The sequence below is a fragment of the Hoplias malabaricus genome, chromosome 14 (assembly GCF_029633855.1).
Source record: "Hoplias malabaricus isolate fHopMal1 chromosome 14, fHopMal1.hap1, whole genome shotgun sequence".
Classification (NCBI taxonomy): Eukaryota; Metazoa; Chordata; class Actinopteri; order Characiformes; family Erythrinidae; genus Hoplias; species Hoplias malabaricus.
In genome coordinates this window covers 9,489,729-9,505,638 of record NC_089813.1, presented here as the reverse complement: position 1 = coordinate 9,505,638, position 15,910 = coordinate 9,489,729, and the positions used below count along the sequence as shown (strand labels likewise).

The following is a 15,910-nucleotide window of genomic DNA, read 5'->3' as shown; positions in this document are numbered from 1 at the left end:
CACGGTGCTGTTCCCGACAAGGCGCCGTCCCCCCTCCGCACTCCTGATCTTCTTATCACCGAAGAGGCGCCTAAGATGGATATTGTCAACCAGGTAGGGCTCTCAATTCCAGCTTTTCTCTTCATAATTTATACGTGTGGGTTTAGCTTCGTCAGTGGAGGCTAAAACTAGACGGGAGAGGAGTGCAAATAAAGGATATTTAAATACATTTTGAGGAGAAATGTGGGGGGAAATACCTGGGGACTGAGTCTGGTTCTAGCTGCAGAGTCCCAGATTTAGACGTAACGAGGAGAGAAATCACTGCAGAAAATAACGCTCTGCATCACCTCGACTGAACGCGGTGTGTTTTCCTAAAAAACGAACTGCGCCAGTGTTTTCACTGCAGATCTTTCTTCTACCCGGTTACAGCTGAGCTAAAATAGTCTTGGCACAGAGCGCTAACGTTATTGCGTAGGTAAATATGAGTTATCATAAAGAAAGTTGAGACTGAAGGTCATATAGCCTACAGAGATGGACATTTTATGTGAGGTATCTGTGAGGATGCTCCGTTGTAGGAGACTAACGTTATATTAAGTGAAATTCATGGTGCATTCCTCTTATGTCTGACTCTGTCTCCTCACCTTGGTGCAACTAAAGCCTCATCCTGTCGGTCTACTTTGCCTTTATGTGTGAATGTATTTCTCCTTGTACGCTTTGCTATTAAATGTACGCGGTGCTTTCTGAAACCCTAGTGTCCAAGTGGTTTGGAGCTGTGGCTGTGTCCTAAATCACACGCTAGCTGTATTAGTGTACATACTACACACTCTACTAATCAGTGAACTGCTAATGGAAAAGCCACACACTGTAAATAATGTGCATGTATTTATAGAATTAAAATATAATTCTGGCTGGTCAAATAAATTATAATTCGTACGAATATAAATAAATCTTGTAAATAAAGCATTTCTGTATTTGCAGAACTCTTTAATGTCCTAACAGATACCAACATAATATATCAGAGCCAATATAAACAGGCTTATGAGGAACCTCGATTTACAAGTATTCACTGGGAGAAAAATAAGGTTAGGCAAATTAGTTTTAAAATATACCATCTTAATTTTACATTTTCGGTCCATTATTAGGAAATGTTAAAAGGCGTAATCCAGAGAGGCTCCAGGAAATCCCTCCAACCGTCAGTTGGCTTCAAAATCGAATCTCCCCGTCCACCTTAAAAAGAGCAGCCGTTACACTTCTGCAACCTTTAAGGTGGAATTGAACATTCAGATGTGAAGCTGACCGGGAAGCTCAGGCTGAAATGCATTTAACTGTATGAAATACATTTTAGCGTACTTTTTTTTAAAGCGACTGTAGTTAGTTGTAATGTTTATTCCCTCAGTATCAAGCCAACGGCATTTTCCTTCAAGAGGATGAAGCTCACATTGAAAATCCGTTTAAAAAATACAAAAACTCTGGACATTCCTACACACATTTACTCATGAGTTGAAGATTTAATTATAGCTGTGATTTAGTGCAGTTTTCTCTCTCATGGACTCTTGCTCTCTGAATTCAACTCAGATTTGCGAGCATTATTATTCTAATTTATTGTTTTTTCCCTCAGACTCTCTCTCTCTCTCATAAGCGGCTTTGTGTTAATTTTGATACGGGCGCTCTGTTCTCTGGCGCCCTCTATTGGTGTACCATGGCAGTGTCGTAATTCAGCTTCATAAATCAATGTAATTCAGCGGTTCTCTGCAAGTCATGGGGGATCTCACCAATGCGTATTTTTGTGTGTTAAAGAAATGAGTCGGCAAAAGGCTCTTAGACCAGACCTTAGTTATTAAACATACTTGAATTCCACTCTTAATTTGTTCCTAAAAGAACAATAAGTTCTTTTTTTCCACCAAAATGTAGCACACCATATTTATGAAAGAGATTATACCCTATTTTATTTTTTTTTCTATAAAGCGCAACTCACATGAGATGAAGAGTCTAATTGCTTTGTAATTCCTGAATGAAACTGTTTATACTCCACAGGACCTCTTAGGGCTGGTCGTGTTTACAAGATTTAATACAGACTTTCTGATACATTCAGGCCACTAAGTGTCAGTATTGAAGCCGTCTCCTCACTTTAGTGAATGACTGATTGCTTCTATAAAACCAAGCTGAAGCCAAATAATAGATAAATAAATAATCTTGGTTCATGTCCTCATTGTGATTGTGCCATTTCTTTTAAAAAGTGTAGTGATTGTGGGATTTGAAAAACGTACATTAACCAGTAATATCACTGTTTTGAAATGCACGCTTTTCACAATTTGAATTAAAATCACTTTATTGGCCACAGTGCTTGCACACAGAGGAATTTGTTCTATGCATTTAACCCAATCCGTGCAGTGAAACACACATTTACACACACTAGGGGGCAGTGAGCAGTGCCCTGTGCGGTGGGCATGTCTAGACACGCCCGGGGAGCAGTTGGGGGTTAGGTTAGGTCACTTCAGTCATGACCTGCCAGTTACAAGCCCAGTTCCTTAACCAACAGGCGATGGCTGTCCAAATCAAAATCATATTATTTAACACCTTAGAAAACATTAAAACTGTATCCAAGCTTAAATAACTGGGCATTTACAGTTGTTTTTAAGTACAGTTCCATTTTTCCACTTTACAGCATTTAGCAGACGATTTTACTCAGAGTGACTTACAAAAAAAGTGTCAAAAATTGTTGATGTTTTGAAGTCTTTTCTGTGTAGTACATAGTATTAAAACTTTAGAACCAAACATTACATACAAAATATAGAAAAGAAAACGTAATCTTGACCTAGGCTCAGTGGCTACTTTATTAGAATTTCTAATCTTACTGGCTTACAGTTAAAGGCTTTATCCATTTGACCAGTTGATGTGTACACATTGTATTTTCCAAGCCTTTCAGCAGTGGTCCTATGCTGAAACTGATCATAGAGCATTATTTTGGTGGATATTTTTTGATTGTGGAAAGAGCCAACATGTGTAAAAGCCCCAGCAGATGAGACAAGCACAGATGTACTAAGTGTACACTTATTTAGTGACGACATGGTGGACCTCATAGGTGGCCTGGGAGTAGAAGCACTGGATACGTATCATTAACAAACTGAGCAGTGTGTTGAAACACCAGATTAAGACTCACCTTTGTTTGGTCTTTGTAAGTAAATATAAATTTACACTGAGGCGTGTCACCTGGCTTTTATGTGTACTTTATAACTTTCACTGTATTGACTCTACATGATCAAATAAGTTATTACATGTAATATTACTGTGAAGAAAATAAAACAATATGTTGTGCTTATGTTTTCACAGCTGGTTGCCACTGGGCAGTTCACTGTCATCAAACAGCCTTTAGGGTTCATAAAGATCCTACAATGGGTGAGTGAATTATGTCCTTTCTATGTCACATTAAGCAGAGTTGTATGTATTCTGTGCAGGATACGTGTGTGGGGGATATTGGACACCTTGCCTGAAACTTTAATTTTGGAGAGAAACTCTTGCTTCTGAAATTAAAACAATAAACAGGGATCTGAAAGGCTGTGTAAAAGGGAAATAACCATGCAAAGAAGCAGAAAGGTAGACGTTTACAGTCCTGACTTCACTGTCACTGAATGTGTTTGGGATTACTCGGATTGCGAAATCTAATTAGCTCATAAGACTGAACTGTGGAGGTGGAAAAACATTCCTGTGGATTTCTGTAAATAACTGAATGCAAGTCTCTTGAAAAAATGGAAGCTGTAATGAATGCACTTTCATTAGGTGGGACATAAAAAATGCTGGAAAAAATGATATTATTATTAAAGCTGTATGCCATACAGAACATGATATCATTTGAAAGTTTAATGCCAAGATATCATCAGTAAATGTGTACTAGCTGTCCTCCTGCTCGTGTTATGGTCATGGGAGTATGGCGGTAGTTTTAGCACAGAGGGACTCAGTGTCACTTCAGATTAGGTGGTGCAGCTTTCAGCTGACTGAACCACTGACTGGATATCAGAGATTGACCAAGGTCAGTTGAATACTGTGTATTTCTCAGTAGATACAATGCTGCTAAGCTGTAAAAAGCAGGCAGTGCCACCAACCCGGGAGGCTGAGGGCACCAGAAACCGTCCCCCAGTTTTCAAACTGCCATGAATGCAGTGCAATTGGATTCAGTGTGCTGGAGGAGAATGGTAACTGCCCAGATCTGTCACATCAGCTGGCACCCAGACAACCTTGTTGGCTAGCACTGCACATACTCTGCTGAGGGGAAAGGGGGCGCCGTCTTAAAAACCCAGAGAGCGAAGCCTAATGTGCTGTCACTTGGGATTGAATCGGAAGAAGTATAAAACTCCCCAGTAGCAGTATTTTGGAACATTGCTGTGAGGTTTTGTTGGTATTCTTCATTGAGAGCCTTAGTCAGGTACTGATATGAAATGATTACTTCTGGATCACAAACACCAATCAAATTAATCTCAAACATATTAGACAGCGCTCCATCACTCCTCCACTTTCAGTGCTTCACAGCTGAAAGCTTAGTTGACAGTTGGCACTGGGCATGGTGACCATACTGCACCATTTTTTTAGGCTTGTCTACAGAAATTATACAATTATACATGCATTGAGCATGAAGAATCTCACATCCATTTGGCTGAAATAAATAGCTCCTGACTCGCAGTATGTTTTTGTTTCAGTGTTTTCTTCTGCTGTGAGACATCCCTGAGGTGTGTGGTCAATACTGCAGTCATTACGACCTGAGGTGTCTATGCAGTGTTTGCTCATCCTCTCAGTTACAGATGGAAAACAGTGGCCTTTAATTTGTTTTTCCTACAGCATGCTGTATAAGGCTAAAATTGTTAACCAAAATGAAAATAAACACTGACACTATGTTTTGCATATAGGATGGCTTAGAAGGTCATAGGAAGGTTGGTGGTCTGCTACAGTTGAATTATTAATCTCTGCAACTCCCTGCTGTTTGTGTGCATGTGCGTGTGTGTGTGTGTGTGTGTGTTTATATTGAAAGATACTGTAAGTGTGTAGTAGGTGACTCTTGTCTTTAAAAAAAAAAAGTCCAGGCAAAGCTATTTTCAGGTGTGTCCAGGTGGAACCAATAGAGAACTTTCCACAGTGGTAGAGATGAATCACTATTTCTAATAATAAATATCTTTGCACATGTTCAACCCTGGGGCAGTCACACAGCTTGAGGGACCTGGAGGTTGTAGGTTTGATTCCCGCTTCGGGTGACTGTCTGTGAGGAGTTGGTGTGTTCTCCCTGTGTTTGCGTGGTTTTCCTCCGGGTGCTCCGGTTTCCTCCCACAGTCCAAAAACACACATTGGTAGGTGGATTGGCACTCAAAAGTGTCCATAGGTGTGAGTGAATGTGTGTGTGTGTTGCCCTGTGAAGGACTGGCGCCCCCTCCAGGGTGTATTCCTGCCTTGTGCCCAATGATTCCAGGTAGGCTCTGGACCCACTGCGACCCTGAACTGGATAAGCGCTTACAGGTAATGAATGAATGTTCAAGCCTAATTTCTGTTCAGTCAGTATAAGTTTAATAATGTGAAATATACTCTTTGGTTAACATATCTTTAGGTCCAGAGGTGGCCTAAGTAAATGTTGGGTGTTTAGTTTATTTCTTGTTTATTGTCACACTTACACAGCACTTTTCTAGATACGTTTCCCCTCAGCTACCACCAATGTACCTCCAACGCCAAGAAGAGGAGGCTACCGAGCCATGCCGGTACACTCCTCATACATCAGCTATTATGTACAGAGGACAAGAGAGGGAATGTCTGAGACAGTTTATTGAAGGCAAGGATGATCAGTAGGCCAGAAGTGTGGCAAGTTTATCTGGACATTTTTTATTCCCCAGGAATAATCTGGAGCCCATTGCCATTTGTTCAGTACAGTGTCCCTGTCACTGCACTCTGGCATTGGGATCCAAACAGTCCACAGGGACAACACCTCCAGTAGGCCCCACTGACACCACCTCCAGAAACCACCCAGGCTCCCTAGATTGAGGTCTCCCATCCAAGTACTGGACAGGCCCAAACCTGCTTAGCTTCAGTGGATTTCTGGTCTTCAGGCATAAGCACCTATTAAGTACTTTGTCTGAGGCACTACGCTGGCTCTAAGCACTGGTCTGTGAAGCAGTGAAATTGCAATCTCTGGACAAATCAGGCCCCAGCCAATTCTTCTGGTATGAGTTGGATTGGAGTTTGTAAGTTAGCTGCCACAGAGGGGATAGGGGCAGATTTTGTCCATAGTTTGCCATAATTCTGTGAATTGAGGCTAAAAGTATGTTTCATGTTCATGTTTCACATTCACAAATGTTCCCCAATGTTCTCATAGAAAATGTAAAGCCTCCTCATAAGAGCAGTGGGCTTAGTGCAGCAAAAAGGAACAATCTCCCAATTAATGCTCTTCAGTTGAGTTCAGAAGAAATGTTGATATGCTCATTAGATGAAGATGCCTGTTATGATGATACATAGTACTGTGTTCCACTTCACAGATTCATAAACAGAGGCCTTAGGGAGTTAAAACAAATGAGAAAACACTAACTTTTGGTCTAATTCATGACTCAAGTCCTTTAATATAGAACAGAGGCATCTGATCTTGCCCTCAGAGGTCCAGTGTGGGTTCATTTTTTCATTCCAATAAAGCAGAAACCCACTTGATTCTTGTTTAATCCGTTGATCCCAGTCTTCTACAGCTGATGTTGTGTGTTTCTGTGATATTGGAATGAAACCAAACCTGATACTTGTCACACAGTAGCTCATTTGTTCCCAAAGCAGGGGGCGCACACCCCCTTTTGGAGGTTGCCCAGTTATTGCAGGGGAGGTAAAACAACACATGAATAAGATGCACTTGTAATAATTACAGTAATCCACTGTAAATGTGATTTGTAACACATTACTCTTTTGTAATCTTTCAGCAAAACTGATCATGGGCCAGACCAACACAACAGAATGAAATTAAACCCCAAATAAAGAATAAAGACCCAAAGTTGAAAGGCTAAAATGTAAATGATTAAAAAGTAGATTCCTAGATTTTCTCCATTAGTAGATATACATTGGAGGCATCTGAATTTTTAAGTGAAGTATCCCTCTGTGTTTTGTGTGTGTTTGTGTTTTGCCCTCCTCTTCAACTCAAGTGTGTGATTGTTCATAGTATTAGTTAAATTTAGAGGTGTGAGCTCCACAGTCTTCTCCATCGCTATAGAAACCACAGCACCCAGCATCCCAAGGCACCAGAGCCACTGAGCATCCCCATCTGATACTCAGCACAATCCATCTGCCTCTCTCTCTCTCTCTCTACCTTATGATCACATAAATAAACAGTCACAATTATCATAACAATAATAGTAGCATTATTTTTACTGTAATAACAGCTAATATTATATAAATCAATGAGTAAATAACAATAACCACAGCAAAAAAAAATAAAACAACAAAACCTCACAATGACAATGACAGTAATTCTATGAATAGTAATAGTTAATAATAAAAAATAATAATAGTTTTGTCAAGGCAAAGAGCTGTACTTACATCAGATATATGAGGCACAGCTGACACTCTTAATAAACTCAATATGAAGAATTATATATTTTGTTATATGTATTATTTTATTAGCTAAACATACAATATATCATAATTGCAGCCTTTTGCTGTAAGGCTACAGCTGTTATGTTCAGTTGAGCAGGGCTCTGTGGAGCAGGTGCACAGCGAGAACATTAGTGTGGAGCTGAAAATATCAGTAATTGACCGCTGCTGTCTGGTCAGACTGCTCTGGCATCTGCTTGTGGCCTGGGGCATCACTCACTGTAAAAATAACACTATGGCCACCCAGGCCGGTGTAATGGCTCCTGCTTTAGTTAGTAATGAGCTGCTGAAATGAGGGGTCGGTTGTTTCGTGTAATGCTGAGTTGGCGGAGTTCTGCAGTTGCCATATGGCCTGAAGGTCTCCTGCTTAAACTGTCACAACAGTCCTCTCAAAAAATGTCAGTGTGGTTTAACAGTGGAATTATTACAGTCATATTTTTGTAGTACATTACCACACTAATTATAACAACGCTGAAGTTGGCTTTTTATTCGCCATACACAGTGCAGTAAGAAACGGTCATTAAAATAACTCTGTTTATAATATTCTGTTTATTTAAAGATTTGGTTAAATGACCAAAATAATGGCCATTTCACCTTTAATTCATTCAGACATTTCCCAGTCACAATGAAGCTATGTTAGTAGGTTATATCATATCCAATTCAGATCCGTTTGACCAGGAAGAACACATTTTAAGTGTCCTCAACCCTGCACTGGAACTACTCTCTGACCAATTAAATCAGATTTGGTCACTTTATGTTAACTCTGGGTCTACAAATCAGATTTAAGAACCAAATCCGATTTGTTCAGTGGTGTGAATCAAGCCATAGCCAATTTCTAAGAGTTATATTATAATGTAAAGTACTGAAAAGTAATATTTTAATTGCCTTGTGCTGCTTTTTGTTTGTTTGTGTTTCGCTGCCATTTTCTCTTTTGTTCGTTCTCCCTTCCATGTGTCATTTCACCTTTCTCCCTCCTTCTTTCCTTTGTTTCTTGTGGTGCTGTGCTTCCACTATTACAGTCACTTAAAGCTGGTAATGAGCCGATTGTGATCCCAAGCTGAGCTCAGCTAGTTAGTGTTGATGGAAGGTGGACAAAATGCATCTGGCTGCTGAAATGGCTGGCTCTCTCTCTCTCTCTCTCTCTCTCTCTCTGTGTGTGTGCATGTGCGTGTGTGACTAATTATAACATGTATAACATTTTTGTGTCATGGCTAGTGTATTAGCTTGAGGCTAGTGTCTCATACATTACTCGTGTGTGTGTGTGTGTGTGTGTGTGTGTGTGTGTGTGTGCAAGACACGTTCTTAGTAGTTGTTTAACAATGCAACATTACAGTTTGTCATGCTAGTGTGCTCGCTTGTTAGTGTCTTATATACATTACTACACATCAGATATCCTGGGTGCCTAAACAGTGCTGAGTTGCAAATATAGTAGAAGAGTTGGTCTTGTTTTCTTTCTGCCTTCAGGATTATTAGTGATGTATACATACGTGGTCCTAGTGGTGGCATTGTGGACCCTTCCATAGTGTCATAAAAATGTCTTTGTCCTATAACAATAAGGGAACTACATTGAAATATTTGTATATTGTTCTTTAAAGATCTGTACGCAACACATTCTCCTTCAAGATGAAATAATAATAATTATGATATAATTAATCATATTAAGACAGTGGAGAATATTAGACCATGATGAAACACATTACCCTGTGAAGGACTGGCGCCCCCTCCAGGGTGTGTTCCTGCCTTGCGCCCAATGATTCCAGGTAAGGCTCTGGACCCACTGCAACCCTGAACTGGATAAGGGTTACAGAGAATGAATGAATGAATGAAACACCTTACCTCTTTTTAAAGAGGTATGTTCTTGTGTTTATTCTTTGAATGTGTGTGTGTGTGTGTGTGTGTGTGTGTGCGTGTAGTAGATAGTACAGTATAGTGACAGATGGTGAAGCACCTCAGTAAGTTTAATAGCCGGATTTTCCATTCAATCGGCTCTACGCGTGGGGGAGAGGGGGTGGTAAATATAGTCTGACTGACTAATCTCTCTCTGTGTGTGTGTGTGTGTGTGTGTGTGTGTGTGTGTGTGTGTGTGTGTGTGTATGAGCAGGCACATGCATGCTACCATTTTCCGGATAAAAATGTGGTGGATAATACAACACAAACGATTGCGGAAATACACTGTTGATTCACATACACACGCATTAAATCTTGCATCTGTGAAATGTGGGGGCATTACATAGACTTCCATTCATTTTGTGGAGACAGTTGAATTACCATTAACATTTCCATAAGTACAGCTAGCTTAACCCTTACTTCAACCCAACGTTAAATCCTGTTTTCACCTTAAAATGTAATGATTTACACTGTGGGAACCACAAGGAAGGCCAGTCCTCTCAATGTGAGTGTGTAAACATGTATTGTCCCCACAAAGTGATATATTTCTGGCACAACCACACACATACACACGCAGAGAGCTTAAAGTCTTAGTCACCATGGCAACAAGTGCAGCACAGTAACCTGTTACTGTTGATTTGCACCTATTGTGTTTGGTGTTAGCCAATGGTTTTAATTGGCCTAGCAGAGAGTGGGTGGGTTTAAGCTCAGCTCTTTGATTGGTTGAGAATTCATGTAAAAGAGATTTTTTTTTCCAGGAATTCTTGCACAGGAATGGAAAATAGAAGTGGAATTATTTTAAATAAATGTATTTACAACCTGATTTTTTTTATAATACTGAAAACACCAGCATTTCTTGTTAATTTAGTATTATTTAATACTAAACCTTCCAACAGTATTGTTTATCATTGCTTCTTTCTGTTTCTCTCTGTCAGTTTTTTGCCATCTTTGCATTCTCCACCTGTGGCTCTTACTCCGGAGGTTTCCGGATGAGTGTGGAGTGCAAGAACAGAACAGAGAGTGACCTTGACATCGAGGTGGAGTTTGCCTATCCCTTCAGGTCAGAGCTGTAGCTCTCTCACAGTCCAGCTATCTCAGACACTGTAAAACTACCAGTAATTACTATTGAGTTTCTGCCATTGCTGAATCGTTATACTCGATTTACCCGGTTTTCCAGCAGCATTATACATCATAGCATTAGCCTTTTACAAAGCAGATGAAGCAGGAATTTACAGGGAATTCTCAGGCAAACTTATAAATACATTTAGTCAAGTAACATTTTCTGCTTTTTTTCTCATATTAAAAATTAATTAATCCATTTTCTACAGTGAACAAACCTAAAGGGGACATTATGAAACAAAAAAAACTTTGTCAGTGCATTAGCACATTATTTGGGAATTTTGAACTTTTACCAACACACAAACCGAGAAGTCATACAACCCAGTCAAGTTTTGTGATCTTCCCAAGTCAAAAACTATAATTTAACAAAAGATAAAATAAGTTGTTTCTTGTGCTGCATCTTACATTGAGTCTCTGCAGTCACAAGACAACACTCCTGGGCTCTCACACTGAACTGTGCTGTGGCTTATTCTCATTTAAAGGGAAAGGTGCTGAAACCGGTCACTCTGACCAGGGATGCTTAAACAGTGAGAAACACTACAGTGCTGCTGTAGTGTTTGATCCTTGTGGTATTTTGAGCAAAGTATGTCACATATGTTTCATTAAGACACCAGGACGTTGTTTACTTCTGGAAAAAGATGTTAATTATGTTCCCCTTTACGTTCAGAATCTTAGTATGTGTTGCTAAATTGACTGCATATGCAAAAAAAACATACATATAAACATCCTAAGTATCAAAAGTATTAACACATACACACTGTTTTTTGTTGTTTAATTAAATGTAATTACAGTATTAAAGAATGAATTACTCTCTGTGGTGTTAGGCTTCACCAGGTGTGGTTCGATGTGCCGACGTGTAAAGGGTCTGCTACGGAGCGTCTGTTTCTGGAAGGAGACTACTCTTCCTCTGCAGAGTTCTTTGTCACCATTGGCGTCTTCTCCTTCCTCTACTCCATGGCAGCTCTGTCTATCTACATCTTCCTCATGGAGAAATACCGCGAGGGCAACCGTGGCGCTCAGGCTGTATGATATATTCTCTCTCACCCCCCCCCCCTCCTTAAAGTCTATTCTGTGGTTACTGCACAGCATGACAGGTTGTATGTGTTATTTGTGGCAAACAAAAATTAACAGTCAAACTACAGGGGTCTGAATCAGACAGGAAAGTTTAGTCAAGGCAAATCCATTCTCAAAAACCAGGAAACACAACAAGAGTCGGCAAGAAGAAACAAAGCTCAGTGAGGATGGCATTAGTTTCAAATCAGTCAATAATCTTGCTATAGGAGAAGCTTTGCATCACATTTCTGTGTGGAAACATTCCGATGTGTATTTTGTATTTTGTGTTTGGTGTGTAATCGGATCTCTTTATGTTTCTCTCTTTCAGGACTTTGTGGTGACGGCACTGTTTGCGTTTTTTTGGCTGGTCAGTGCGTCAGCATGGGCTAAAGGCCTCTCAGATGTAAAGAAAGCCACAGACCCTGACCAGGTCATCAACTTGATCGCCGCCTGTGACCGCGAGGAGAACCGCTGTCGAGAAATACACGAGCCCGTCGTCTCTGGCCTAAACACTTCTGTGGTCAGTGCTCTGTTCACGCATATCTTGTATCTCCATTTTCTGGTTATTTAAGTTTGAGACACTGAGTGAAAAGTCCATGTCCTTTAAAATCTGTGAAACTTTCATGATGAAGGGATCAATAGAGCTGTTCCAATTACAGTTGCTTGGAATATAAAAATTTTATAGTAACTTACCCTGGAGTAAGCCATTGTTGTACTCTGTGTCTTCTGCAGGCTTTTGGCTTCTGTAACCTGGTGCTATGGGCAGGAAACCTCTGGTTTGTCTTTAAGGAGACCGGCTGGATGGCTGCTTTTTCTGGGACCTACGTGCCCTCTGGAGAAAAGCAGCCGGCTCCAGACACGTATGCACAGCAGGGTGAGTACGGGACCTGACAACACTGGGGTATTCTGCTAATGTAATACTGGGTATAACAGTGCTTTATGGGCAAGTTTCTATTCAAGTCTTTAATCATACCCATACTCTTTACAAAAAACAAAATGGATGACTGGCAAATGCCACTCGAGTGCTGCTAAAAATGATATTTAGAGACATTTAGTGGAATATCATGGTAGTTAAATGTTTGGGGTAGCTTTTTTTAAAAGGGCATAAATCAATCAGTTATGCCATGCTGAAAAACATCCATAACCTCTTTCTGAAAACACTGCCTTCAGGTTATGGCCAGGACCCCTACGCTGGATCCCAGGGTGGCTACCAGCCCGATTACGGCCAACAAGGTGGAGGATATGAAGGAGGAAGCTACAACCAGGGAGGTTACGATCAGGGAGGACCCACCTCCTTCTCCAATGAGATGTGAGCCTATAAAACAGCATAGCAGCTCTGCAGAGGTGAGAGAAAACCTGGGATGGGTATGTGCAGGGTTTTTTTTATTATTATTACATAGATGTTGAATATTTTAATAATGTTGCTAGTAGTTATGATGAAAGTGGCTATTTGAATAAGATGTAACGCATGCTTTGAAATAAAAATAAATAAGTAATGCATTATCCAGTAGTGGGTGGCACGGTCGCGCAGCAGGTAGTGTCACAGTCACACAGCTCTAGGGACCTGGAGGTTGTGGGTTCGATTCCCACTCCGGGTGACTGTCTGTGAGGAGTTGGTGTGTTCTCCCTGTGTCTGCGTGGGTTTCCTCCAGGTACTCTGGCTTCCCCCCACAGTCCAAAAAACACATGTTGGTAGGTGGATTGGTGACTCAAAAAGTGACCGTAGGTGTGAGTGTGTGAGTGAATGTGTGAGTGTGTTTGTTGCCCTGTGAAGGACTGGCGCCCCCTCCAGGGTGTGTTCCCGCCTTACGCCCAATGATTCCAGGTAGGCTCAGGCCCCACCGTGACCCTGAATTGGATAAGCGGTTACAGATAATGGATTGCAAACAATGTGAATGGTAGGGATGTCACGATACCAGAAATGAATTAGTCAGTACCAATACCACTAAAATTCTATTATTCTCAATACCAATCTCAATACCACAACAAAAGATAAACCGAATGAAACAAATGCATGTCAACATAAATGCTTTTATTTAAAATGCTTAAATTAATTCATTAATTGTCTGTAACCTGTTGTCTGGGTCTGTTAGGCGCTGAAACCGAATGCCGACGTGCTGTGTTTGTTCCCCCTCCTTGGGTCTACAGATTGTATTAATGTGTCGTGAGCTGAGAGCCAAAGCTACACAGGGATCATATCTTAATTGTTTTTTTTTTATTTGCACTGCCGGAACTCATTACACAAACATTAAACATTACTAATGAACGGTTTGATGGAAAGTCACACGTTTGGTTTAGTTTTGAAGGGGACAGCCTAAGGTAAGTGCTGGTATGCTTCGTTTGTGTGTGAGTTGCTTCTGGGCTGTTCGGACTTTGTGACACAGCGGTTTTGTTTGGTCGTCGAAGTCAAGCGCAAAATATTTGCTTTTTTTTTTACCAGTCACAACTGGCCTGTTGCTTCTCCTGTCGACGCCATTCCTCATGTTCCTATTGTTGCTTTAGCTTTCTCTGCTTATTAGCGTCTTATTATGGTGACCACGGGGGTCTGAGAGATCCTTGAACCATTTGGTACCTCGGGTACCGTAGGACACAAAACCCGTATACTTTTCAGAATTTTGGTATCGACTTGGCACCAAAGTATCAGTTCTTGTGACATCTCAACTGGCTGGTCATTTGTGGTCAGCGGCAGCTGTCAGTAAAAGAATGGAAGCTTCTACTCATTGGTCTGTGGCCGCTACTAACTGGTCATTGATGGCTGCCAAGTCGGAACCCACTGTAATCTTTGGGATCTTAGAACATATATTTTCAAATTGATATTAGTTATTTCTAACTGTTTTGTTAACCAGTCTAATCATTTTTAACATTTGACAGTCAATAGCATGTAATAACACTGATGTATTTGTGTCATTCTCCCCACAGGCCACAGGAGAGGACAGTTATATGACCAAGGAGTGCAGAGCCTGACTACTACCCACTATTTCCACACTCCTGTATGAACAGTGAGTGTACAGTATGAGGGAGGGAGGGAGGGAGGGAGGGAGGGATAGTGTGTGGGGGCAACTGGGACAAGGGTGCTAATATCATATCCAATGTGGAATGTGTTTGCTGGGCTTAGGAGAAAATCATTTAACCATGCTCTTTACTTCTGTTTTGAATTCTCTGCTGCAGACTCCAAGAGGAGTTGCTTATCTTACAATAATAAATGACTTGAACACAACTACCAAAAAAAAAAAAAAAAAAAAAAAACAAGAACAAAGAAGAATTATAATGCATACTTATGTACGCGACTGAGACCAGTTGGAATGAATTCTAGTATTATTAATCCTGGAGGAATGTATTTGTCTGTGCTGTGTAAATATTTATGATTATTTATTATAAATATATATTGAAATAGCTCTATATTGTGAATAAATGAATGGTTACTGTCTGTTCCTGAACTGAGAACAGAAAGGACTCTCCTGTGTTCACGGGTTTGTTTGGTAGCTCAGTATTAGACTTTTTCTTACTTCTTTTTTTGTTGTTTTTATTGTTCTTTTCTCCCTCTTCTCTGTCGCTACTGAATTCTCAACTGCTACCAATTATAGCAAGAGGATTGAGTGTGTATCAGAAGGAACGTGTGCTTTTCTTTCTTTTTTATTTTGTTTTAACATCTATGGGAATTAAAGATAGATAGATAAATGTGGGGGGGGGAGAGGAAAAGAATTTCCACAAAAGAGGGAGAGAAAAACGAGGATCACGGAGGAAGGCTTGTGTCGACAGCTGTCCTTAAAAATGACAGACTCTTAACATTTAGATGTCATTATGAGTGTATTATAATGCCATTCCATGTGCATTTCTGTTTGGATTATAATACATGATATTACAAAGACAAAAATTTAATTGTCTATGTTTCATCCTCAACAGGTTTGAACTTGTACTAGACCCCCCCCATTACTCATCAAAAAAGCAGTCAAAGTGGTCATGTATTATATAGCATTTCAGAAGAGTGGGGATTAGTGTTCTATTCCAAGCATGTTAAACTGCTGGTAGCAGTTATAAAAAGCATTAGCTTGTTTCACATTTCTCAGAGGAAGCCTTTCAATTTAGGAGACTGCCAGTGTTTATAACATTTTCTTTATAAAAATGATCTTGAATTGTGTGCTTGTGCTTCAGAAATTGCCCCGCCCCCCTCCCCCAAACCAGCAACAGTACTTTCAATCACCAGTAACTATAGACTGGGAAATTTCCTTGCAGTTTAAAATTTTAAGAATTTTTAAAAATGTTTATTTACACTGAA

At 40.3% G+C, this 15,910-nt stretch overlaps 1 protein-coding gene and 1 long non-coding RNA gene across 2 annotated transcripts in view; one reads left to right on the top strand and one right to left on the bottom strand.

Moving 5' to 3' along the window:
• Nucleotides 1-2: 2 nt before the first annotated feature.
• Nucleotides 3-14,658, top strand: sypb (synaptophysin b). The gene is made up of 8 exons (XM_066643183.1): nucleotides 3-93; nucleotides 3,310-3,375; nucleotides 10,398-10,522; nucleotides 11,406-11,604; nucleotides 11,963-12,154; nucleotides 12,367-12,508; nucleotides 12,805-12,978; nucleotides 14,554-14,658. The coding sequence occupies exons 1-7, from the start codon at nucleotides 76-78 to the stop codon at nucleotides 12,945-12,947; spliced, it is 885 nt and encodes a 294-aa protein (XP_066499280.1). The 5' UTR covers nucleotides 3-75; the 3' UTR covers nucleotides 12,948-12,978; nucleotides 14,554-14,658.
• Nucleotides 7,436-15,910, bottom strand: part of LOC136665558 (uncharacterized) — a 28,784-nt gene continuing 20,309 nt past the window's right edge. Inside the window, exons 3-4 of the long non-coding RNA XR_010795286.1 lie at nucleotides 9,276-9,365; nucleotides 7,436-9,119 (exon numbers count right to left, since the gene is read on the bottom strand). This is a non-coding gene — a long non-coding RNA (uncharacterized lncRNA). The remainder of the gene's footprint in view (nucleotides 9,120-9,275; nucleotides 9,366-15,910) is intronic.

What these genes read in the sequence shown, in the direction of transcription:
- sypb (XM_066643183.1), top strand. An exon ending in GCAACCGTGGCGCTCAGGCT is followed by an intron (nt 11,605 to 11,962) that starts GTATGATATATT and finishes TCTCTCTTTCAG; the next exon opens with GACTTTGTGGTGACGGCACT. An exon ending in CTGGCCTAAACACTTCTGTG is followed by an intron (nt 12,155 to 12,366) that starts GTCAGTGCTCTG and finishes TGTCTTCTGCAG; the next exon opens with GCTTTTGGCTTCTGTAACCT.